The 24,492-nt window shown below is 54.6% G+C and overlaps 2 protein-coding genes across 2 annotated transcripts in view; both read right to left on the bottom strand.

Annotated features, from left to right (window-relative positions):
- Window positions 1-782: 782 nt before the first annotated feature.
- Window positions 783-7,976, bottom strand: LOC144604321 (uncharacterized). Its single transcript, XM_078418555.1, has 3 exons — window positions 7,925-7,976; window positions 6,225-7,340; window positions 783-2,015 (listed from the first exon to the last, which is right to left on the bottom strand). Exons 1-3 carry the CDS (start codon window positions 7,974-7,976, stop codon window positions 1,822-1,824), a joined length of 1,362 nt encoding a protein of 453 aa, XP_078274681.1. The 3' UTR covers window positions 783-1,821.
- A 16,068-nt stretch (window positions 7,977-24,044) lies between these two features.
- Window positions 24,045-24,492, bottom strand: part of eif6 (eukaryotic translation initiation factor 6) — a 19,676-nt gene continuing 19,228 nt past the window's right edge. The window contains exon 4 of the mRNA XM_078418554.1: window positions 24,045-24,185. Within this exon, the coding sequence (XP_078274680.1) occupies window positions 24,045-24,185 (141 nt within the window). The remainder of the gene's footprint in view (window positions 24,186-24,492) is intronic.

Raw genomic sequence — 24,492 nt, 5'->3', positions numbered from 1 at the left:
CCCTTCGAGCCAGCCATTCAATGTGATCATGGCTGATCATTCTCAATCAGTACCCCCTTCCTGCCTTCTCCCCATACCCCCTAACTCCGCTATCCTTAAGAGCTCTATCTAGCTCTCTCTTGAATGCATTCAGAGAATTGGCCTCCACTGCCTTCTGAGGCAGAGAATTCCACAGATTCACCACTCTCTGACTGAAAACGTTTTTCCGCATCTCAGTTCTAAATGGCCTACCCCTTATTCTTAAACTATGGCCCCTTGTTCTGGACTCCCCCAACATTGGGAACATGTTTCCTGCCTCTAACGTGTCCAACCCCTTAATAATCCTATACGTTTCGATAAGATCTCCTCTCATCCTTCTAAATGCAAAAGCAGGGATGTAATGCTGAGGCTCTATAAGGTGCTGGTCAGGCTGCATTTGGGGTACTGTCAGCAAATTTGGGCCCCATATCTGAGGAAGGATGTGCTGGCTCTGGAGAGGGTCCAGAGGAGGTTTACACTGGAGTTTAGAAGGTTGAGGGGGGACCTCATTGAAACTTACAGAATAATGAAAGGCACAGATAGAGTGGGTGTGGAGAGGATGTTTCCACTGGTGGGAGAGTCTAGGACCAGAGGTCATAGACTCAGAATTAAAGCCACTCTTTTAGAAAGGTGAGGAGGAACTTCTTTAGTCAGAGGGCAGTTAATCTGTGGAACTCATTGCCACAGAGGGCTGTGGAGGCTGTCAGTGGATATTTTTAGGCAGAGATAGACAAATTTCTTGATTAAAGGTTTCAAAGGTCTTTTATTGTCATGTGTACCAATTAAGGTGCAGTGATATTCCATACAGCCATACTAAAATAAAGCAACAAGACATCTACATAAAAGTTAACATAAACATCCAACTCAGCGGATTCCCCACATTCCTCACTGTGATGGAAGGCAATAAAGTCTAATCTTCTTCCCTCATTCTTCTCTGCGGTCGGGGCAGTCGAATTATCCATCGTGGTGATCGAAGCTCCCGCAGCCGGCGGAAGAAGCTCCTGTGATTGGGGCGGTCGATGCTCCTGCGGCTGGAGCTCCCAAAGTCGGTCTCTAACCAGAGACCACGAGCTCCACGATGTTAACGTCCGCAGGCTCCCGCGGTTGGAGCTCAGAGGTCGATCCCTGGCAAAGGGATCGCCAGCTCCGCGATGGTAAGTCCGCAGGCTCCCGCGGCTGGAGCTCCCGAAGTCGGTCTCTAACCAGAGACCGCGAGCTCCACGATGGTAAGTCCGCAGGCTCCCGTGGCTGGAGCTCCCGAAGTCGGTCTCTAGCAGCGGCTTCCAGCTCCTCGATGTTAGGCCGCAATGCGGACGGAGATACGATACGGAAAAAAAATTGCATCTCCGTCGAGGTAAGAGATTTTTTTTAATTCCCCCCCCCCCACATAAAACAAGCTAAAGAACCCTAAAGACATACATTTAAACATACTAAAGAAACAACAGAGAAGGGACAGACAGACTGTGGGCGAGGCAGCCATTGCTGGCGCCACCCAATGGTGTCAAGGGTTATGGGAAGGCAGAGATCAGCCAATGATTGAATGGCGGAGTGGACTCGATGGGCCGAATGGCCGAATTCGACTCCGATAACTTTTGAACTTGACACAATCTTTCCCCTGCAGGAGGCACTGAGCCCAATTGCAATGATTAATCCAGGAACAAATAATCCCAAGGAGGACTGATGACCACGCTTCCCCTTTATTAACAGAAAGAGGAGGATACGGACGCACAAAGGGCCTGAAGGTGACTGTGGGCCATCACCGTGGTAACCCGGGCAAGCGAGCTCTCTGCAGGCCACCGTGTCTCAGTACCAGTTGGTGCAGGCCACCATGAAGGCCATGTCGTCAACAGTCTCGTTGGCCATGTGTGTCTGGGGAACGGTGGCACCGTCCGCTGGCTCGGACTGGCTGGGCTGCGGTGCTGCCCCCTCGCCCTCTCCTGCAGACTCCTCTCTCGGGGTTACTTGGCTGGGCTCATTGCTCTGCTCACCGCTCATTGCTGGGGAAGGAAATCAGGTCGGGCGTTAGATAGGGTTGCCAACTGTCCCATATTAGCCGGGACATCCCGTATTTTGGGCTACATTAGTTTGTCCCATATGGGACCGCCCTTGTCCCGTATTAGTAGGGTTGCCAACTTCCTCACTCCCAAATACAGGACAAAGGGTGACGTCACCGCCCCACGCTCCACGTGACCTCACCCAGCCAGCGGCCACGTGCTCCCGCTCTATCAATGGCGGTCACCCACTCCGGGAGGCGGGTTGCGGAACACGTGGCCGCTGGCTGGGTGATGTGGGGCGGTGACGTTACCCTTTGTCCCGTATTTGGGAGTGAGGTAGTTGGCAACCCTAGCGTGAAGACCCCTTGACAATGCCGCAGCCTCCTCCCTGACCGCCTCTGCAGGCCCCACACACTCCCACATTACCGACACTGTTAATCTTGTCCTCGTCAATCTTTAGGACGTCAGGTTGAGAGAAGTGAATGGCCTGGAATTGAATTGAATAAGTTTTATTAGCCTTGTAGTCAGGAAGAGCCGTAGTGGTGGGTGACTCCATCGTCCGAGGGACGGACAGAAGATTCTGTGGCAGCAGGAGGGACTTGAGGATGGTCTGTTGCCTCCCTGGTGCCAGGGTTCAGCACATCACGGACCGGCTTCAGAAAATCCTAGTGAGGGAAGGCGATCAACCTGAAGTCGTTGTGCACGTGGGCACGAATGACGCCGGGCAGAAGAGGAAGGAGGTGCTACAGCGGGAGTTTAGAGAGTTGGGAAAAACACTGAGAAGTAGGACGTCGAAGGTGGTTATCTCTGGACTGCTACCGGTACCTCGTGCTGGTGAGGCCAGGAACAGAGAGATAGAGGGTATGAATTTATGGCTGAGGGGCTGGTGCAGAGAGCAGGGATTTAGATTTCTGGACCACTGGGATCTCTTCTGGGCTAGGGGTGACTTGTACAAAAGGGACGGGTTACATCTTAACAGCAAGGGGACAAACATTCTGGCAGGCAGGTTTGCTAGTGTGACACCTGTGGCTTTAAACTAAGTAGTGGGGGGGAGGGGTTAACAAATTGTGAATATGAAGATGAGGTTAAAGGGAATACAGGAGATATTGCAAAAGACTCTCGGAAGAATGGGAACAGAAGTTCTAGAGGGGAAAAGAGATTAAGGGCAGGGCCATTTGTGACCGATGTGAGAGGGGAGGTAAATACAGAAGTTAAAATGTTGTACTTAAATGCACGTAGTATAAAAAATAAAGTGGATGAGCTTGAGGCTCAGTTAGTCATGGGCAAGTATGATGTTGTAGGGATCACTGAGACATGGCTACAAGAGGACCAGGGCTGGGAACTGAATATTCAGGGGTACACAACGTATAGAAAAGACAGACAGGTGGGCAGAGGGGGTGGGGTTGCTCTGATGGTAAGGAATGATATTCATTCCCTTGCAAGGGGTGACATAGAATCAGGAGATGTTGAATCAGTATGGATAGAAATGAGGAATTGTAAGGGTAAAAAGACCCTAATGGGAGTTATCTATAGGCCCCCAAACAGTAGCCTCGACATAGGGTGCAAGTTGAATCAGGAGATAAAATTGGCGTGTCACAAATGTAATGCTACGGTGGTTATGGGAGATTTCAACATGCAGGTAGACTGGGAAAATCAGGTTGGAAGTGGACCCCAGGAAAGAGAGTTTGTAGAGTGCCTTCGAAATGGATTCTTAGAACAGCTTGTAATGGAGCCTACCAGGGAGAAGGCAATTCTGGATTTAGTGTTGTGTAATGATCCTGATCTGATAAGGGGACTAGAGGTAAAAGAGCCATTAGGAGGCAGTGATCACAACGTGATAAGTTTTACTCTGCAAATGGAAAGGCAGAAGGGAAAATCGGAAGTGTCAGTATTACAGTATAGCAAAGGGGATTACAGAGGCATGAGGCGGGAGCTGGCCAAAATTGACTGGAAGGAGGCCCTAGCAGGGAAGACGGTAGAACAGCAATGGCAGGTATTCCTGGGAATAATGCAGAGGTTGCAGGATCAATTTATCCCAAAGAGGCGGAAAGACTCTAAGGGGAGTAAGAGACACCTGTGGCTGACGTGGGAAGTCAAGGACAGCATAAAAATTAAGGAGAGGAAGTATAACATAGCAAAGAAGAGTGGGAAGACAGAGGATTGGGACTCTTTTAAAGAGCAACAAAAGTTAACTAAAAAGTCAATACGGGGAGAAAAGATGAGGTACGAGGGTAAACTAGCCAATAATATAAAGGAGGATAGCAAAAGTTTTTTTAGGTACTTGAAGAGGAAAAAAATAGTCAAGGCAAATGTGGGTCCCTTGAAGACAGAAGCAGGGGAATTTATTATGGGGAACAAAGAAATGGCAGACGAGTTAAACCGTTACTTTGGATCTGTCTTCACTGAGGAAGATACACACAATCTCCCAAATGTTCTAGGGGCCGGAGAACCTAGGGTGATGGGGAACTGAAGGAAATCCACATTAGGCAGGAAATGGTTTATGGTAGACTGATGGGACTGAAGGCTGATAAATCCCCAGGGCCTGATGGTCTGCATCCCAGGGTACCTAAGGAGGTGGCTCTAGAAATAGTGGAAGCATTGGAGATCATTTTTCAATGTTCTATAGATTCAGAATCAGTTCCTGTGGATTGGAGGATAGCAAATGTTATCCCACTTTTTAAGAAAGGAGGGAGAGAGAAAACGGGTAATTATAGACCAGTTAGTCTGACATCAGTGGTGGGGAAGATGCTGGAGTCAATTATAAAAGACGAAATTGCTGAGCATTTGGATAGCAGTAACGGGATCATTCCGAGTCAGCATGGATTTACGAAGGGGAAATCATGCTTGACAAATCTACTGGAATTTTTTGAGGATGTAACTAGGAAAATTGACAGGGGAGAGTCAGTGGATGTGGTGTACCTCGACTTTCAGAAAGCCTTCGACAAGGTCCCACATAGGAGATTAGTGGGCAAAATTAGAGCACATGGTATTGGGGGTAGGGTACTGACATGGATAGAAAATTGGTTGACAGACAGAAAGCAAAGAGTGGGGATAAATGGGTCCCTTTCGGAATGGCAGGCAGTGACCAGTGGGGTACCGCAAGGTTCGGTGCTGGGACCCCAGCTATTTACGATATACATTAATGACTTAGATGAAGGGATTAAAAGTACCATTAGCAAATTTGCATATGATACTAAGCTGGGGGGTAGTGTGAATTGTGAGGAAGATGCAATAAGGCTGCAGGGTGACTTGGACAGGTTGTGTGAGTGGGCGGATACATGGCAGATGCAGTTTAATGTAGATAAGTGTGAGGTTATTCACTTTGGAAGTAAGAATAGAAAGGCAGATTATTATCAGAATGGTGTCAAGTTAGGAAGAGGGGATGTTCAACGAGATCTGGGTGTCCTAGTGCATCAGTCACTGAAAGGAAGCATGCAGGTACAGCAGGCAGTGAAGAAAGCCAATGGAATGTTGGCCTTCATAACAAGAGGAGTTGAGTATAGGAGCAAAGAGGTCCTTCTACAGTTGTACCGGGCCCTGGTGAGACCGCATCTGGAGTACTGTGTGCAGTTTTGGTCTCCAAATTTGAGGAAGGATATTCTTGCTATTGAGGGCGTGCAGCGTAGGTTCACTAGGTTAATTCCCGGAATGGCGGGACTGTCGTATGTTGAAAGGCTGGAGCGATTAGGCTTGTATACACTGGAATTTAGAAGGATGAGGGGGGATCTTATTGAAACATATAAGATAATTAGGGGATTGGAGGCAGGAAACATGTTCCCAATGTTGGGGGAGTCCAGAACAAGGGGCCACAGTTTAAGAATAAGGGGTAGGCCATTTAGAACGGAGATGAGGAAGAACTTTTTCAGTCAGAGAGTGGTGAAGGTGTGGAATTCTCTGCCTCAGAAGGCAGTGGATGCCAGTTCGTTGGATGCTTTCAAGAGAGAGCTGGATAGAGCTCTTAAGGATAGCGGAGTGAGGGTGTATGGGGAGAAGGCAAGAACGGGGTACTGATTGAGAGTGATCAGCCATGATCGCATTGAATGGCGGTGCTGGCTCGAAGGGCTGAATGGCCTCCTCCTGCACCTATTGTCTATTGTACACATACAAGGAATGTGCCTTGGTGCTTTGCTCACAGATAACAACACGACATACAGTAAACAATTAAGGAAAAAACCACTATAATTTAAACATGTGAAGAATGAAATAAAATACCAGAGAACAAGGAGGCTCTCGCCCCATTCTCCTCATGAAGGCAGGCGTGACCCCTCGCTCGGACTGAGGCCGCCTCTGCTCTGCTGCTGAAGAGGTTTGCAGCCTTGCCTTGGTGTGGCCGAGGCCTACTCACAGTGGGGCTGGTGTGGGCTGGTGTGGGGCTGGTGGGGCTGGTGGGGGCCTGGTGTGGGCTGGTGTGGGCCTGGTGGGGGGCTGGTGTGGGGCTTGGTGTGGGCCTGGTGGGGCCTGGTGGGGGCTGGTGTGGGCCTGGTGGGGGGCTGGTGTGGGGCTTGGTGTGGGCCTGGTGGGGGCTGGTGTGGGCCTGGTGTGGGCTGGTGGGGCCTGGTGTGGGGCTGGTGTGGGCCTGGTGTGGGGGCCTGGTGTGGGGGCCTGGTGGGGGCTTGGTGTGGGCCTGGTGGGGGCTGGTGTGGGCTTGGTGTGGGGCTGGTGGGGGCTTGGTGTGGGCTGGTGTGGGCCTGGTGGGGGCTGGTGTGGGCCTGGTGGGGGCTGGTGTGGGCCTGGTGGGGGCCTGGTGGTGGCTTGGTGTGGGCTGGTGGGGGCCTGGTGTGGGCTGGTGTGGGCCTGGTGTGGGCTGGTGTGGGCTGGTGTGGGCCTGGTGGGGGCCTGGTGTGGGGCTGGTGTGGGCCTGGTGGTGGCTTGGTGTGGGCTGGTGTGGGCTGGTGTGGGCCTGGTGTGGGCCTGGTGTGGGGCTGGTGGGGGCCTGGTGTGGGGCTGGTGGGGCCTGGTGTGGGCTGGTGGGGGCCTGGTGGGGCCTGGTGGGGGCTGGTGGGGGCCTGGTGGGGCCTGGTGGGGGCTGGTGGGGGCCTGGTGGGGCCTGGTGGGGCCTGGTGGGGGCCTGGTGTGGGGCTGGTGTGGGCCTGGTGGTGGCTTGGTGTGGGCTGGTGTGGGCTGGTGTGGGCCTGGTGTGGGCCTGGTGTGGGGCTGGTGGGGGCCTGGTGTGGGGCTGGTGGGGCCTGGTGGGGGCTGGTGGGGGCCTGGTGGGGCCTGGTGGGGGCTGGTGGGGGCCTGGTGGGGGCTGGAACCCTCTGCCAGGGGTTACAACAGCGGCGGGTAAGAGGCTTTTAGACCGACAGTAGAAACAAGGAATCGCAGATGCTGGTTAACACACAAAACGACAGAGTGTTGGAGTAACGCATCTGTGGAGGACGTAAACCAGCATCTGCAGTCCCTTCCTCTATATTGAGTGTAAGTCGGCATCGTGTTCAGCACGGACACTACGGGCCGAAGGGCCTGTCCCCACGGTCTCCGCTCCTCACCTGTACCTGCCGGCGGCCACCCGGACCCCGTAATCCCTTCAGCACCGGGCGGCCGGACAGGTCCCGCGGTGCACTTCCGGCGTCAAGATGGCGGCGGTGAAAGCGCTCAATGCAGCAGCGGCGGCGCCGGACGTGACGTCGCGGGCGGAAGCTGCGTGGCCGAGGAGCACGTTGCCCCGACCCTGGGAGAGCGAGGCCCGGACCCAGAGCCTGGTACCCCTACAACCCCAGGCCCAGACCCGCGCACCAGGCCCCTGGTACCCCCACAACCCCAGGCCCAGACCCGCGCACCAGGCCCCTGGTACCCCCACAACCCCAGGCCCAGACCCGCGCACCAGGCCCCTGGTACCCCCACAACCCCAGGCCCAGACCCGCGCACCAGGCCCCTGGTACCCCCACAACCCCAGGCCCAGACCCGCGCACCAGGCCCCTGGTACCCCTCGCACCCAGACCCCATTGGCCTTGCTCTCACCATGGCCGTCCGCGCCTCCTTCGAGAACAACAACGAGATCGGCTGCTTCGCCAAACTGACCAACGCCTACTGCCTGGTGGCGATCGGCGGCTCCGAGAACTTCTACGGGTGAGGGCGGGAGGGGGTTGGCGGGGCTGCTGATGGGTGGGCGGCGGCGAGGGGGGCAGAGGGTTTGTGGCGGTGGTGGGGTAGGGTGAGTAGAGGGGAGCAGATGGGGAGGGGAGGTGGCGGGGCCCGCGGGGTGGGGGTAGGGAGGGTTTATTGGGGGTGGTGGTGGATGTGAGGGGTTAAGGTGGTGAGGTGAGGGGGTGGGGGAGGGTTTACAGGGGGAGGGTTTTTGGGAGTGGAGGGGGTGGGCAATGTTGTGGGCAGAAGATCATGGAGGGCTGGGTGAGGGCCACTCGGGCAGGTGAGACCTCGCCGTGTGTTGCTGCCACTGGTTCTCCCAACAGTCTCCTTGAGGACTCCGACCTGAGTTGGCACCTGGAACATAATTAGGGGATTGGACACATTAGAGGCAGGAAACATGTTCCCAATGTTGGGGGAGTCCAGAACAAGGGGCCACAGTTTAAGAATAAGGGGTAGGCCATTTAGAACGGAGATGAGGAAGAACTTTTTCAGTCAGAGAGTGGTGAAGGTGTGGAATTCTCTGCCTCAGAAGGCAGTGGAGGCCAGTTCGTTGGATGCTTTCAAGAGAGAGCTGGATAAAGCTCTTAAGGATAGCGGAGTGAGGGGGTATGGGGAGAAGGCAGGAACGGGGTACTGATTGAGAGTGATCAGCCATGATCGCATTGAATGGCGGTGCTGGCTCGAAGGGCTGAATGGCCTACTCCTGCGTCTATTGTCTATTGTCTACAGTAGATGAGGTTGGAGGAGGTGCAGGTGAACCTGATGAGGTTGGAGGAGGTGCAAGTGAACCTAGATGAACATAGGAACGGCAGATGCTGTAGTCGTGAACAAATCACAAAGTACTGGAGGATTTCGGCAGGTCAGGCAGTATCCGTGGAGGGAATGGACAAGCAACATTTTGGGTTGGGGCACTTCTTCAGGCAGGTGGGGGAGTTGTGTTTTTGATTGGGCAGAACATCAAGCTGGTATAGAGAGGGTATTCCCAGGGGCTTGCCCAGTGAGGCAGTGTGGTTGGAACATTAGAATGGCTGTGCGTGCAGGTTGCAACGTATCCTCGTTCACCGCTAAATCAAAGCTGGCTGGTAAAGAGCTAGAAGTGGGTCTAAAAAAATCCTGCTAACACCAAGTGATAAACATTCTGCTCACACAAAGCGATAAACTTGACTTGACTTGGGTTAGCAGTGGACTAGTTTCGTTTATTATTACCACATGTACCAAGTTACAGTGAAAATATCTTTTGTTGTCTACTATCCAGTCAGTGGGAAGTCTAGGGAACAAATTACAGATGCTCTTTAAAATTGAAGGTAGACACAAAATGCTGGAGTAACTCAGCAGGTCAGGCAGCATCTCTGGAGAGAAGGAATGGGTGATGTTTTGGGTCGAGACCCTTCTTCAGACTGATGTATCCATCCATTGTCAGAGTGAGGCTCAGCACAAATTGGAGGAACAGCATCTCATATTTTGCTTGGGCAGTTTACACCCCAGCGGTATCAACATTGACTTCTCCCACTTCAGGTAGTCCCCGCTTCCCCCTCTCTATCCCCTCCCCCTTCCCAGTTCTCCCACTAGTCTTCCTATCTCCGACTACATCCTATCTTTGTACTGCCCCCTCCCCTGACATCAGTCTGAAGAAGGGTCTCGACCCGAAACGTCACCCGTTCCTTCTCTTCTGAGATGCTGCCTGACCCGCTGAGTTACTCCAGCATTTTGTGTCTGCAAGTGGAAAGTCCGTACATGATTGCAATCAAGCTGCCCACAGTAGCAGGATGCAGGATAAAGGGAATAACATTTAGTGCAAGATTAAGTCCAGTGAAGTTCACTTAAAGAGTCCAAGGGTCTCCAATGAGCTGGATGGGAGGTCAGGACTGCTCACGAGTTGGTGATAGCATGATTCAGTTGTCACTTTAAAAAAGGAGGGAGAGGGAAAGAGGGAATTATAGACCAGTTAGCCTTGAATCAGTAGTGGGGAGGATGCTGGAGTCGATTATTAAAGCTGTTATAGCAGCGTATTTGGAAAGCAGTGACAGGATCGGTCAAAGTCAGCATGGATTTATGAAGGGGAAATTATGCTTGACTCATCTTCTGGAATGTTTTGAGGATGTAACAAGTAGAATGGACAAGGGAGAGCCAGTGGATGTGGTGTATCTGGACTTTCAAAAAACCTTTGACAAGGTCCCACACAAGAGATAAGTGTGCAAAATTAGAGCACATGGTATTGGGGGTTGGGTATTGACATGGATAGAGAACTGGCTGGCAGACAGGAAGCAAAGAGTAGGAATTAACGGGTCCTTTTCTGAATGGCAGGCAGTGACTATTGGGGTGCCGCAAGGCTCGGTGCTGGGACCCCAATTGTTTACAATATATATTAACGATTTAGATGAGGGAATTAAATGTAACATCTATACGTTTGCGGATGACACAAAGCTGGGTGGCAGTGTGAGCTGCGAGGAGGATGCTATGAGGCTGCAGGGTGACTTGGACAGGTTGGGTGAGTGGGCAGATGCAGTATAATGTGGATAAATTTGAGGTTAACCACTTTGGTGGCAAGAACAGGAAGGCAGATTATTATCTGAACAGTGTAGGAAAGAACTGCAGATCATATCATATCATATCATATATATACAGCCGGAAACAGGCCTTTTCGGCCCTCCAAGTCCGTGCCGCCCAGTGATCCCCGCACATTAACACTATCCTACACCCACTAGGGACAATTTTTACATTTACCCAGCCAATTAACCTACATACCTGTACGTCTTTGGAGTGTGGGAGGAAACCGAAGATCTCGGAGAAAACCCACGCAGGTCACGGGGAGAACGTACAAACTCCTTACAGTACAGCACCCGTAGTCAGGATCGAACCTGAGTCTCCGGCGCTGCATTCGCTGTAAAGCAGCAACTCTACCGCTGCGCTACCGTGCCGCTGATTTAAATCAAAGGGAGACACAAAATGCTGGAGTAACTCAACGGGACAGGCAGCATCTCTGGAGAGAAGGAATGGGTGACATTTCGGGTCGAGGCCCTTCTTGAAGAAGTCTAAAGAAGGGTCTCGCCCCGAAATGTCACTCATTATCTGAATGGTGTCAGATTAGGAGAAGGGGAGGTGCAACGAGACCTGGGTATGCCTGTACATCAGTCACCGAAAGTAAGCATGCTGGTACAGCAGGCAGTGAAGAAAGCTAATGGCACGTTGGCCTTCATTGCGAGAGGATTTGAGTTGAGGAGCAAGGTGGTCCTACTGCAGTTGTACAGGGCACTGGTGAAACCGCACCTGGAGTATTGTGTGCAATTTTGGTCTCCTAATTTGAGGATGGACATTATTGCTATTGAGGGAGTGCAGCGTAGGTTCACCAGGTTAATTCCTGGGATGGCGGGACTGTAATATGATGAAAGAATGGGTCGACTGGGCTTGTATTCACTGGAATTTAGAAGGATGAAAGGGGATCTGATAGAAACATATAAAATTCTTAGACGATTGGACAGGGTAGGTGCAGGAAAAATGTTCCCAATGTTGGGAGAGTCCAGAACCAGGGGTCACAGTTTAAGAATAAGGAGTAGGCCATTTAGGACTGAGATGAGGAAAAATATTTTCACCCAGAGAGTTGTGAATCTGTGGAATTCTCTGCCACAGAAGGCAGTGGAGGCCAATTCACTGGACGTTTTCAAGAGAGAGTTAGATTTAGCTCTTCGGGCTAAGGTAATCAAGGGATATGGGGGGAAAGCCGGAACGGGGTACAGATTTTGGATGATCAGCCATGATTATATTGAATGTCGGTGCTGGCTCGAAGGGACTAATGGCCTACTCCTGCACCTATTGTCTATGTTTCTATGATAGCTGGGAAGAAAATGTCCCTAAATCTGGAAGTCTGGTCTGGTGTGTGAGAATGGGACAGATAAAATACAGTGTAGAAAATTAGGTTGTACATTTAAGGAAAAGTATCATATTTTTTAAACATTGAGAAATGAATAAATATCAGCACACGGTTATGTGTTGGTTCATAAAACCCTGACAGTAAAACACAGGTGACTGAAGTGAAGGAGGTCAAACATTGGCCTTCATCAGTCCGAGTATTGAGTATAGAAGTTGGGAGGTCATATTGCAGTTGTATAAGAGGTTGGTGAGGCTGCATTTAGAGTATTGTGTTCAGTTCTGGGCACCATGTTATAGGAAAGATGTTGTCAAGCTGGAACGGGTACAGAGAAGATTTACAAGGATGTTTCCAGGACTAGAGGGTGTGAGCTATAGGGAGAGGTTGAGTAGACTGGGTCTCTATTCCTTGGAGCACAGGAAGCTGAAGAGTGATCTTATAGAGGTGTATACAATCATGAGAGGAATAGATCGGGTAGATGCACAGAGTCTTTTACCCAGAGTAGGGGAATCAAGGACCAGAGGACATAGGTTTAAGGTGAAGGGGAAACGATTTAATAGGAATCTGAGGGGTACCTTTTTCACACAAAGGGTGGCGGGTGTATGGAACAAGCTGCCAGAGGAGGCAGTTGAGGCTGGGACTATCCCAACATTTAAGAAAATGCCAGACAGGTGCATGGATAGGACAGGTTTGGAGGGATATGGGCCAAACATAGGCAGGTGGGACGTGTAGCTGGGACATGTTGGCTAGTGTGTGTAAGCTGGGCTGAAGGGCCTGTTTCCACACTATCACTCTATGACTGAGGGAATGGGAACTGCCTTTTATTGAGCCAATGCAGAGCTGCTTCACTGGGTCAGGGATATGGAGAGAGCTTATTTCGCTGAGAAGACGTGAAGATTGGTCAATACTCCAAGTTCAGGAAAATAAGAGGTGATTGCAAAGAGACGAGCAAGGTTCAGAGAGGAGTCTTTTTTGGATGTGGACACAAAATGCTGGAGTAACTCAGCGGGTCAGGCAGCATCTCTGGAGCAAAGGAATGGGTAACGTTTCTGGTCGAGACCCTTCTTCAGACTGATGTCGGGAGGGGGCGGGTCGTGCCCAAGATGCTGCCTGTCCCGCTGAGTTACTCCAGCATTTTGTGCCTTCCTTCGATTTAAACCAGCATCTGCAGTCTTTTTTGGATGGGCTTTGCCCTTTTAAATATTTTTTTAAACCGGAGCAGGAGTGGTCCACTCGGCCCCTTGAGCTTGCCCTGCCTTTCAAGGCTGATCTAACCCACATCTCCACTCTTCTCTACCAGCTCCTCAGAGCCTCAATTATCCAATCTGTAAAACATTTAGCAACCTTCTCCTTCAATCTTTGCAGTCATCTAGTCTCTTTAGACTGTGGAGACATTGCTTGGATACGGCACTCAGCCCACCAAGTCTGCTGTGGCCAGCGATTACCCTGTACACTGGCACTATCCTACACACTACGGAAACTTACCATTAACACAAGCCAAATAACCTACATACCATACATCTTTGGAGTGTTGGAGGAAACTGGAGCACCTGGAGAAAACCCAGGGAGAACGTGCAAACTCCGTGCATGCAGCACGTAGTCAGGATCGTACCTGGGTCTCTGGCGCTGTAAGGCTGCAACTGTGCCACCGTGCCGCCCGCCCGCCCTTACCATCCAAACTATGCCGCCCGCCCGCCCTTACCATCCAAACTCCCCAGCACACACTTCATAGCAGCCTCTGTGCCAGTGAGCAGCCAGCAGATGCCTGGCTTTCCTGCAATCTGACAAGAGATTTTGGACGGACCATTGACTATTATCTCCCTCAGTGAGACCAAGTTCCCCACAGTTGCCTCAGGGGCTCAGCGGCTGAGCGTTTGTATGTGTGTAGCTGACAGTGACATTTTCCCTGGTGGGTGTCCACGTGTGTAGTGTGTCCGTGCCTGTCGTGGGTGTGTTTATTGGGCAGTGGGCGTGGTGCTGGGGTCTGCCGGCTGAGTCCAGGCATTGCAGAGCTGAGTGGCAGGTCGTTGGTGCATGGCATGGAGCCTCGTGCCACGCTGGGGCAGAGGGGCGTGTGGGCCTTGGCAAGCAGCCACACGCCTGCTAAGGGCAAACGCACCATCACCTTGTTCAACCAGCAGAGGCAAAGGATTTGTTTGTGCTGCTTTGGGGCAACTCCTAGAGTGAACGAGGATCTCAAGGTATAAGATGCTGGAGGCACTCAGCAGGTCAGACAGCATCTGATCACAGCCGATGTTTCGGGGTGAAGACCCTTCATCAGGTTCTGATGTACACAAGAGAACAGGAGCAGGAGTAGGCCACTCGGCCCATCCAGTCTGCTGTTCAATATGATCACGGCTGATCTGCCCCATACGTCAACTCCTCTTCCCACATTCCCAGAGACCCCTGTCTTACAAAACATGTCTCCACCTTAAATGCTTTTCATGGATCGGCTCCATAGTTCAGTTTATTGTCACGTGTACCAAGGTACCGTGAAAAGCTTTTGTTGGGGCTATCCAGTCAGCAAAAATCAATACATGATTACAATCAAGCACTTTACAGTGTACGGGTACATGACAAGGAAATAACATTTAGTGCAAGGTAAAGCCAGCAAAGTCCGATCAAGGATAGTCCGAGGGTCACCAATGAGGTAGATAGTAGTTCAGCACTGCTCTCTGGTTGTGGTAGGATGGTTCAGTTGCCTGATAACAGCTGGGAAGAAACTGTCTCTGAATCTGAAGGTGTGCATTTTCACACTTCTATCCCTTTTGCCTGATGGGAGAGGGGAGACGAGGGAGTGGCCAGGGTGAGACTGGTCCTTGGTGATGCTGCTGGCCTTGCCGAGGCAGCGTGAGGTGTAAATGGGAGGGTAGTTCCAAAGAAAGTTCTTCCAAATGTGATGCATTAATTTGATTTGATTTTCTCGGGTGCTGCTAGATCTGCTCATTTCTGATTTTGTATCAAACTTGAAGGATCTGCAGTTATTTTGATTTCCATCAATAGTGTTTTACGACTGAGCAGAGCCTTGTAGAGGGGTGCAATGTTTGGGTGGAGGGCTGATGTCATCTGGCGTCGAGGAGCCAGATGGTATTGTGATCAATGTCGGCACAACAGGGGCAAATGCAACAGACCGGTTCCCAGAGACCAGGCGACAGTGGCAGTGATGAGAGGTGAAAGCGGAGTACAGCACAGCCGGGTCCTCTCCTGAGGCCTTCGTGGTGCTGACCCAGGCCCCAGCCACATGCTCACTGCCGCTCCCACCACCCACCCAGCCACCCGCGCCCCAGCCACGGGCTCACCGCCGCTCCCACCAGCCACCCGCGCCCCACCCACGGGCTCACCGCCGCTCCCACCACCCACCCAGCCACCCGCGCCCCAGCCACGGGCTCACCGCCACTCCCACCACCCACCCAGCCACCCGCGCCCCAGCCACGGGCTCACCGCCACTCCCACCACCCGCGTGGCGCCGGACGGGCTAAGACCCGGCTTCTCGCAGCCATCCGAGAGGCACCGCGACTAAGGCGCCTCGTGAAAAGCTGCGTGCCCTCACAAAGCCTGGTGTGTCGTGAACAAGGTGTGTTGTGAAGTCCTCTGTCGTGGGTGTGTGTGGGTGCTGTGTTGTGGGTGTGTGTGGGTGCTGTGTTGTGGGTGGGGTGCAGGGTGCTGAGGTGTGTGTGTGGGTCCAGGGTGCTTTGGTGTGTGTGGGTGCAGTTTCTGGGCTGTTTGACAGTGTAAGTGGGGTGCGGTGGGTGCTGTGGTGTGTGGGTTCAGGGTGCTGTATTTGTGGGTGCTGTGGTATGGGTGGGTGGGGTTCAGGGTGCTGTGGTGCGGGTGCAGTCTCTGGGCTGTGTGATGGTGTAAGTGGGTGTGTGGGTTCAGGATGCTGTGGTGTGGGTGGCTGTGTGTGGGTTCGCTGTGGTGTGGGTGGGTGGGTGCTGTGGGTGTGTGTGGGTTCAGGGTGCTGTGGTGTGGGTGGGTGGGTGCTGTGGGTGTGGGATCGCTGTGGTGTGTTGTGTGGGTTCAGGGTGCTGTGGTGTAGATGTGGGTTCATGGTGCGGTGGGTGCTGGGGTGTGGGTGTGTGTGGGTTCAGGGTGCTGTGGTGTGGGTGTGTGTGGGTTCAGGGTGCTGTGGTGTGGGTGTGTGTGGGTTCAGGGTGCTGTGGTGTGGGTGGGCTCAGGGTGCTGTGGTGTGGGTGTGGGTGGGTTCAGGGTGCGATGGTTTTGTTTGCGCACTGTTCGCGGCTGCATCACTCACCATCTTGTGCCCTGGGGTGGGGGTTAAGATGGCCGTGTGTAGCTGTAGACTGCCACTGAGCCTCTGGTCACTGCGTGCCACCACTCTGGTGCCCAGACATGGCGCACTGCCGTCATGGCCCCGTGAGTGTCTGCTGCTGCCCTGCTCCAACCCCATGGCAGGCCATGCTCTGGTCTCTAAGCAACCTGTCACTGCAGTCCTGGTGACCACCACATGCAACGCCAGCACTGCCACGGGTTATCACACGCGTGCATCAAATGCCTCTGCTGCAAGCATGGATTGAGTGAGATAGGGGAGTGCAATGTGGTACGTCTCCCTGCAACACTACCGCCAGGCCAGGGCCTGCACCCTCACACAGTGGCTGCACGACAGACTGCAAACCCCCCCCCCCCCCCCCCCCCCAGCTGCACATCTCTCAGTCAATCACTACTCATTGGATTAATTTAATATTTATATCCTGAATGAATTTGACTTAATGAACCATGAATGTTTGCATAAGAAAGACTGCAGATGCTGGTACAAATCGAAGGTATTTATTCACAAAATGCTGGAGTAACTCAGCAGGTCAGGCAGCATCTCAGGAGAGAAGGAATGGGTGACGTTTCGGGTCGAGACCCTTCTTCAGACTGAATGTTTGTATATTTTGTGTGAACATCAGCAGCTCTGTGAAGTTGGGAATATTTACCGGATACACTTTCATTTGCCAGGCCACACGATGCAGTATGGGGGGGAACGGCAGGCAGCTGCAGTCATCATCTTTAGTGGTGTCCACGCTCACAGCGATGGTGGGTGTGCGTGTAGATTACTGCTTGTAGTTCTGCAGAGAGGAGTTGGTGAATGGGCTGAGAAATGGCAAATGGAGTTTAATCTAGACACATGTTTAGTTTAGTTTAGAGATACAGTGCGGAAACAGGCCCTTCGGCCCACCGGGTCTGTGCTGACCAGCGATCCCCGTACATTAACACGATCCTACACACACTAGGGACAATTTTCACATTTACCAAGCCAATTAACCTACAAATCTGTACGTCTTTGGAGTGTGGGAGGAAACCGAAGATCTCGCAGAAAACCCACGCAGGTCACGGGGAGAACGTACAAACTCCGTACAGACAGCACCCGTAGTCGGGATGGAACCCGGGTCTCCGGCGCTGCATTCGCTGCAGGGCAGCAACTCTACCGTAGCCCAAGGTGATGTGAGATGATGTGTTTGGGCAGCACTGATGAGGCTGGGACATAGACTGCATGGTGACATCAAGGGGAGGGTTGAGAAACAAAAGCACTGTAGAGCACTTCAATAAATTGTTGTAGCTTCCCACACAGATAGCTGGACAACATGAGTCAGAAGAAGTGTCCTGGTCAGTGCATTCCCTCCCCAGACGCTGCCTGACACACTGAGTCCTTGTGCTATGTGTTGTCCTTCATCACCACTGTTAGGGAGAGGGGGCTTTACGAGTCAGGGCATTGAATACAGAAGCTGGGGTTAGACACACAAATCTCCAGTAACTCAGCGGCTCAGCAGCATCTCTGGAGAAAGGGAACAGGTGATGTTTGGCTCGAGACCTCTCCTCAGACTGAGTCAGGAGGAAGGGAAACGAGAGATATAGACAGTGATATAGAGAGATACAGAACAATGAATGAACGATATGCAAAATAGTAACGATGATAAAGGAAACGCCACTGTTAGCTGTGAGAGAGGTGAAAACGAGTTACAGACAATGAGACTCAACAAGACAACTGAAGTTAGTGTAACAGGTGGGGAGGGATGGACAGAGGGGGATGCAAGGGTTACTTGGTTAGAGAAAGCAATGTTGGGGGAAGGTGCTGGCTCTGCTCACAGTACAGCAAGGCTGATGTGCACAGATACAGCAGCGAGGCTTTCATTCTTCCAGTTCACAGCGGTGCACATGAGTCAGCGCTGGGCACGTGGCAGGGTGCAGGGCCGTTCACAGTGATGTGTGTGACACAGCTCTGGGCACGTGGCAGGGTGCAGGGTCGTTCACAGTGATGTGTGTGACACAGCTCTGGGCATGTGGCAGGGTGCAGGGCCGTTCACAGTGCATGTGGCAGGGTGCAGGGCCGTTCACGGTGTGCGTGTGTCAGCTCTGGGCATGCGGCAGGGTGCAGGGCCGTTCACAGTGGTGTGTGTCAGCTCTGGGCACGTGGCAGGGTGCAGGGCCGTTCACAGTGCATGTGGCAGGGTGCAGGGCCGTTCACAGTGCATGTGGCAGGGTGCAGGGCCGTTCACAGTGCATGTGGCAGGGTGCAGGGCCGTTCACAGTGCATGTGGCAGGGTGCAGGGCCGTTCACGGTGCATGTGGCAGGGTGCAGGGCCGTTCACGGTGTGCGTGTGTCAGCTCTGGGCACGTGGCAGGGTGCAGGGCCGTTCACAGTGGTGTGTGTGACACAGCTCTGGGCATGCGGCAGGGTGCAGGGCAGTTCCACTGCGATGGAGCAGGGACTGGTTGAAGTATATAATGGCCACACACAGGGAGGGCTGTAGATATATTTCCCCAGGTAGAGTAGATAAAACCAGAGGCAGACACAAAATGCTGGAGTAACTCAGCGGGTCAGGCAGCATCTCGGGAGAGAAGGAATGGGTGACGTTTCAGATTGAGACCCTTTTTCAGACTGATGTCAGGGGAAGGGGTGGGACATTGCACAAATGCATTTGGCCGCTCACTGACAGTGCTGCAGTGCGTGCAGGCAACACGCTGACTGCCCAGGTGAGACGGCTGTTCGTTAGGGTGGGGGGAGTGTCGCGGACGGGTGGGTGTCCACTGGTCCGTGTGCTCGGTTGTTCGGGCATCCTGCTTCCATTCGGTGCGATGCCTTGCCTCCATTGCCCAAGCAGTGCTGACTGGGGCAGACTGACCCTGGTTAGTGTTGGAAGGAACTGCAGATACTGGTTTAATCCGAAGATAGACACAAACGGCTGGAGTAACTCAGCAGGACAGGCAGCATCCTTAGAGAAGAGGAATGGGGGATATTTGGGGTCGAGACCCTGAAGGAGGAGTCTCGATCTGAACCATCGCTGACTGGGATTGTGGTCAGAGTGAGATCGGGCCAGCGTGCTGAGAGTGGCCGCTAATCTGCTGTGCTCTGCTTGCAGTGTCTTTGAAGGGGAGTTATCAGAAACTATTCCCGTGGTGCACGCCTCCATCGCGGGATGCCGGATCATCGGGAGGATGTGCGTCGGTGAGTTTAAACACAGATGGTTGTGTGGCTGCGTTTATCAGTGTGCTCATGGGGTTATACAGCAGGAGACAAGACCATTGGCCACTGTGGCTTTGCTGCCCGTACGCACCTGCGTACAAATACATACCACTGCCCAGCACTTGGCCTCAGCCTCCCACACCAGGGCACAATACGGGCATGGTGTGACAACACAACCCCCCCGCTACCTCACCCCCGCTACCTCACCCTCCCATCCCCCCACTCCCTCACCCTCCCGTCCCCCCACTCCCTCACCCTCCCATCCCCCCCGCTCCCTCACCCCCGCTCCCTCACCCTCCCATCCCCCCACTCCCTCACCCTCCCGTCCCCCCACTCCCTCACCCTCCCGTCCCCCCGCTCCCTCACCCTCCCGTCCCCCCGCTCCCTCACCCTCCCATCCCCCCGCTCCCTCACCCCCGCTCCCTCACCCTCCCGTCCCCCCACTCCCCACCCTCCCGTCCCCCCGCTCCCTCACCCCCGCTCCCTCACCCTCCCGTCCCCACCCTCCCGTCCCCCCGCTCCCTCACCCTCGCTCCCTCACCCTCCCGTCTCCCCACTCCCTCACCCTCCCGTCCCCCCGCTCCCTCACCCTCCCGTCCCCCCGCTCCCTCAACCCCGCTCCCTCACCCTCCCGTCCCCCCGCTCCCTCACCCCCGCTCCCTCACCCTCCCGTCCCCCCACTCCCTCACCCTCCCGTCCCCCCGCTCCCTCACCCTCCCATCCCCCCGCTCCCTCACCCCCGCTCCCTCACCCTCCCGTCCCCCCGCTCCCTCACCCTCCCGTCCCCCCACTCCCCACCCTACCGTCCCCCCGCTCCCTCACCCTCGCTCCCTCACCCTCCCGTCTCCACCCTCCCTCACCCCCGCTCCCTCACCCTCCCGTCCCCCCGCTCCCTCACCCCCGCTCCCTCACCCTCCCGTCCCCCCGCTCCCTCACCCCCGCTCCCTCACCCTCCCGTCCCCCCCGCTCCCTCACCCCCGCTCCCTCACCCTCCCGTCCCCCCGCTCCCTCACCCCCGCTCCCTCACCCTCCCGTCCCCCCGCTCCCTCACCCTCCCGTCCCCCCGCTCCCTCACCCCCCGCTCCCCCCGCCCTCCCGTCCCCCCGCTCCCTCACCCCCGCTCCCTCACCCTCCCGTCTCCCCACTCCCTCACCCTCCCGTCCCCCCGCCCTCCCGTCTCCCCACTCCCTCACCCTCCCGTCCCCCCGCTCCCTCACCCCTGCTCCCTCACCCTCCCGTCCCCCCGCTCCCTCACCCTCCCGTCCCCCCGCTCCCTCACCCCCGCTCCCTCACCCTCCCGTCCCCCCGCTCCCTCACCCCCGCTCCCTCACCCTCCCGTCCCCCCGCTCCCTCACCCCCCGCTCCCTCACCCTCCTGTCCCCCCGCTCCCTCACCCTCCCGTCCCCCCACTCGCTCACCACCCCCCACTCGCTCACCACCCCCCACTCGCTCACCACCCCCCACTCCCTCACCCCCTCGCTCCCCACCCCACCCCCCACTCCCTCACCACCTCCCCGCTCCCTCACCCCACATGCCCCCTCACCCACCCCCCCGCCCCCTCACCCACCCCCCCCGCTCCCTCACCCACCCCCCCGCTCCCTCACCACCCCCCCACTCCCTCACCACCCCCCCGCTCCCTCACCCCACATGCCCCCTCACCCCACATGCCCCCTCACCACTCCCCGCTCTGTCACCCCCCCTCACTCCCAACCCCCCCCCCCACTCCCTCCACTGACACACTCACCGGCCAATAATCCCTGAATGATCCCTGTTTCCCCATCGAATTAAAGGAACAGAGCAGCTCCAGTCCAGTCACGTGCACAGAGGTTGCCGAGATCTTCAAGGCTGAGTGGTCACTCTCACGCCTCCCACCCACCCGGGACAGATCCTGTGGATTTCCCCACCTCCCCGCTCTTCAAGAGACCCAACACCACCACCACCACGTGCTGTCAACCCGCCCTTGCACATCAGTGTGGCCCACTGGTCACTGCCCCTAATGCTGTGCACTGATGCTGAGTATTTGTTAGGTACCCTGCCTCTCACTCCAAACACAAATCCACTCCTTGATCCTTCAATCATCCAACCCACTTATTTGTACAGAATGTGTGAAGGCCTTGGGAATGTCTGCAATCAGGCTCAGCACCTCCGGCCCCGCTAATGCCCTGCTTGAGTTCTTCACAGCTTTCTTTATCGACTCTGCCTGATTTCATCCTTCTAAGCCTTGTGTACACCCCAGCAACCCTCTCCCTCACCCTCCCTCACCTCACCCTCACCCCCCTCACCCTCCCCCCCTCACACTCACCACCCCCCCTCACCCTCACCCTCACCACCCCTCACCCTCACCACCCCTCACCCACACCCTCACCACCCCTCCTCACCCTCACCACCCTCACCCTCACCTCACCCCCCTCACCTCACCCCCACCCTCAACCCCCTCACCCTCACCTCACCCCCCCTCACCTCACTCACCCTCACCCCCCCTCACCCTCACCCCCCCTCACCCTCACTCACCCTCACCCCCCTCACCTCACTCACCCTCACCCCCCCTCACCCTCACCCCCCTCACCCTCACCCCCACCCTCACCCCCCCCTCACCCTCACCCCCTCACCTCACTCACCCTCACCCCCACTCACCCTCACCCCACCCTCACCCCCCCTCACCCTCATAGAGAACAGTGTGACAGGAAAGAGAGGCCAGATAGCACAGAGGATAACCTGTGAGCAAAAGAGTGTAGTGTGTGCAGTTAAATGTCAGCAGTGTAACTAACTGTACATTGGCGAAACAGGCAACAGCCTGAGAGTCAGACTGACAGGACACATCAGCAACATCACGAGGGGAGACCAGTCCGTCCCCATTACAGACACTTCCAGCAGCATGGGATCCACTCCATCGAGATTATGGGTCTAGAAACAAACATGAATTGGTCAACTGGGGAGAGGGCAGAGAGGGCATGGATAAAAGCGTTACCTACGCACGAGCCCGATGGTCTGAACCTATCATGAACTCATCACAACCTGATCCCTGTGATCCGGCCCAGTCCCGGCGATCCGGCCCGGTCCCCGGTAAACCAGGAAAACGGCTCTCCTCCGCTCAAATCTTCCTTTTATGTAAAGGATTCTTGAAAGGTTTTTGTTCCTCTGCTCGTCTTTCCTGGAGTTTAATTCCTCTGGTCAGGCTGCAGTGCAGGGGCTGGACGTGCAGCTGTTCTGACATTGACTGAGCGTTTGCTCGGCCTGCTGCCACAGCATCATCAGCAGCTGATAGCAGTATCCCCACCCATACAAAGCTGCCCTGGGGCAGGGGGATCCTTGCCAACCCTATCCCTTGCCCACCCTCTCCCTGCCCACCCTCTCCTTGCCCACCCTCTCCCTGCCCACCCTCTCCCTGCCCACCCTACTCCTTGCCCACCCTCTCCCTGCCCACCCTCTCCTTGCCCACCCTCTCCTTGCCCACCCTATCCCTTGCCCACCCTATCCCTGCCCACCCTCTCCCTGCCCACCCTCTCCCTGCCCACCCTCTCCTTGCCCACCCTCTCCTTGCCCACCCTCTCCTTGCCCACCCTCTCCCTTGCCCACCCTCTCCCTTGCCCACCCTCTCCCTGCCCACCCTCTCCCTGCCAACCCTCTCCCTTGCCCACCCTATCCCTGCCCACCCTCTCCCTGCCCACCCTCTCCCTGCCCACCCTCTCCCTTGCCCACCCTCTCCCTGCCCACCCTCTCACTGCCCACCCTCTCCCTGCCCACCCTCTCCCTGCCCACCCTCTCCCTGGGGGTGAGGTTACTGCATCCCCTCCCCTGTGCTCTCTCTCATTACATGATGGGAATGCTGAACATGTCTGAGATTCTCCGCCCTGGTTTGCAATGCAGTTGTGTACATAGCCAAAGTGTGCAGCCATCTCCTGCAAAAGCAGTCTGCTTTACAATGAAGAAGGGTCTCGACCCGAAACGTCGCCCATTCCTTATCTCCCGAGATGCTGCCTGACCCGCTGAGTTACTCCAGCATTTTGTGAATAAATACATGCTTTACAATGATATTTTCTGGCTGCACTGTTGTCCAAAGTTAAAGAAAGAAAGCAGAAGAATCTGGAGCGGTATGTTTGAGGTGATGTATAAAACAGAACCAGCACACTGTCAAACTAACTCAATTGGAAAAGGAGAAGTGTGGTCAGAGTTTAGAGTTTGTTTTTAGTTTAGAGATACAGCGCGCAAAGAGACCCTTTCAGCCCGCCGCCCAGCGATCCCCACACACTAACACTATCCTACACACACTAGGGACAATGTTTACATTTACCAAGCCAATTAACCTACATACCTGCACGTCTTTGGAGTGTGGGAGGAAACCGAAGATATCGGAGAAAACCCACACGGTCACGGGGAGAACGTACAAACTCCGTACAGACAGCACCCATAGTCGGGATGGAACCCGGGTCTCCGGCGTTGCATTCGCTGTAAGGCAGCAACTCTACCGCTGTGCTGCTGAGTGTGGAATGGTCTCAGCTCCATCTCCCGGCCCTGTCTCCACACCTCTGCACTACACCACCTCACTAAACACTGACCGACCGACCACAGGGCTGACATTCTGCATGGATCCGTATTTGAATCTTCTGATTCATCTGTGCTTGTGAAATTGGTATATGGTTGTGAACAGCACAGGTAAGAGGCCCTTCCTCCCAGCCACCCCCAGCTGCTGTTTACTCTCCACTCCAACCTCCTCCCAACTTCCTAACTCTATCATCAGAGACACAGGAGACTGCAAATACAAGACACAAAGTCTGGGAGTTGAAAGCGTTACAGTGATAGTTTTAAATATTTATCACTGCAGTCTTGCTCAGAACCCACGTTTAACGTGAAGGGAGTAAAATGCTCACTTTGGTGCCGAGACCATTGCAGGATCTGGCCGTTGCGTTAGTGTGAGTGGTGTTGGTTTATCAGGAGATCGCCCTCTGGAGGGGTGGAGGGGAAGTCCGCCTGCCCCTGAAGGGCCAGCCGGCCGGTCTCCTTGCTGCTGTTATCATTGTGTTGTGGGGATGCTGCATGGGTGCTGATGTCATGTGTGG

The sequence above is a fragment of the Rhinoraja longicauda genome, chromosome 22 (assembly GCF_053455715.1).
Source record: "Rhinoraja longicauda isolate Sanriku21f chromosome 22, sRhiLon1.1, whole genome shotgun sequence".
Classification (NCBI taxonomy): Eukaryota; Metazoa; Chordata; class Chondrichthyes; order Rajiformes; family Arhynchobatidae; genus Rhinoraja; species Rhinoraja longicauda.
This window is presented reverse-complemented; position numbering and strand designations above follow the sequence as displayed.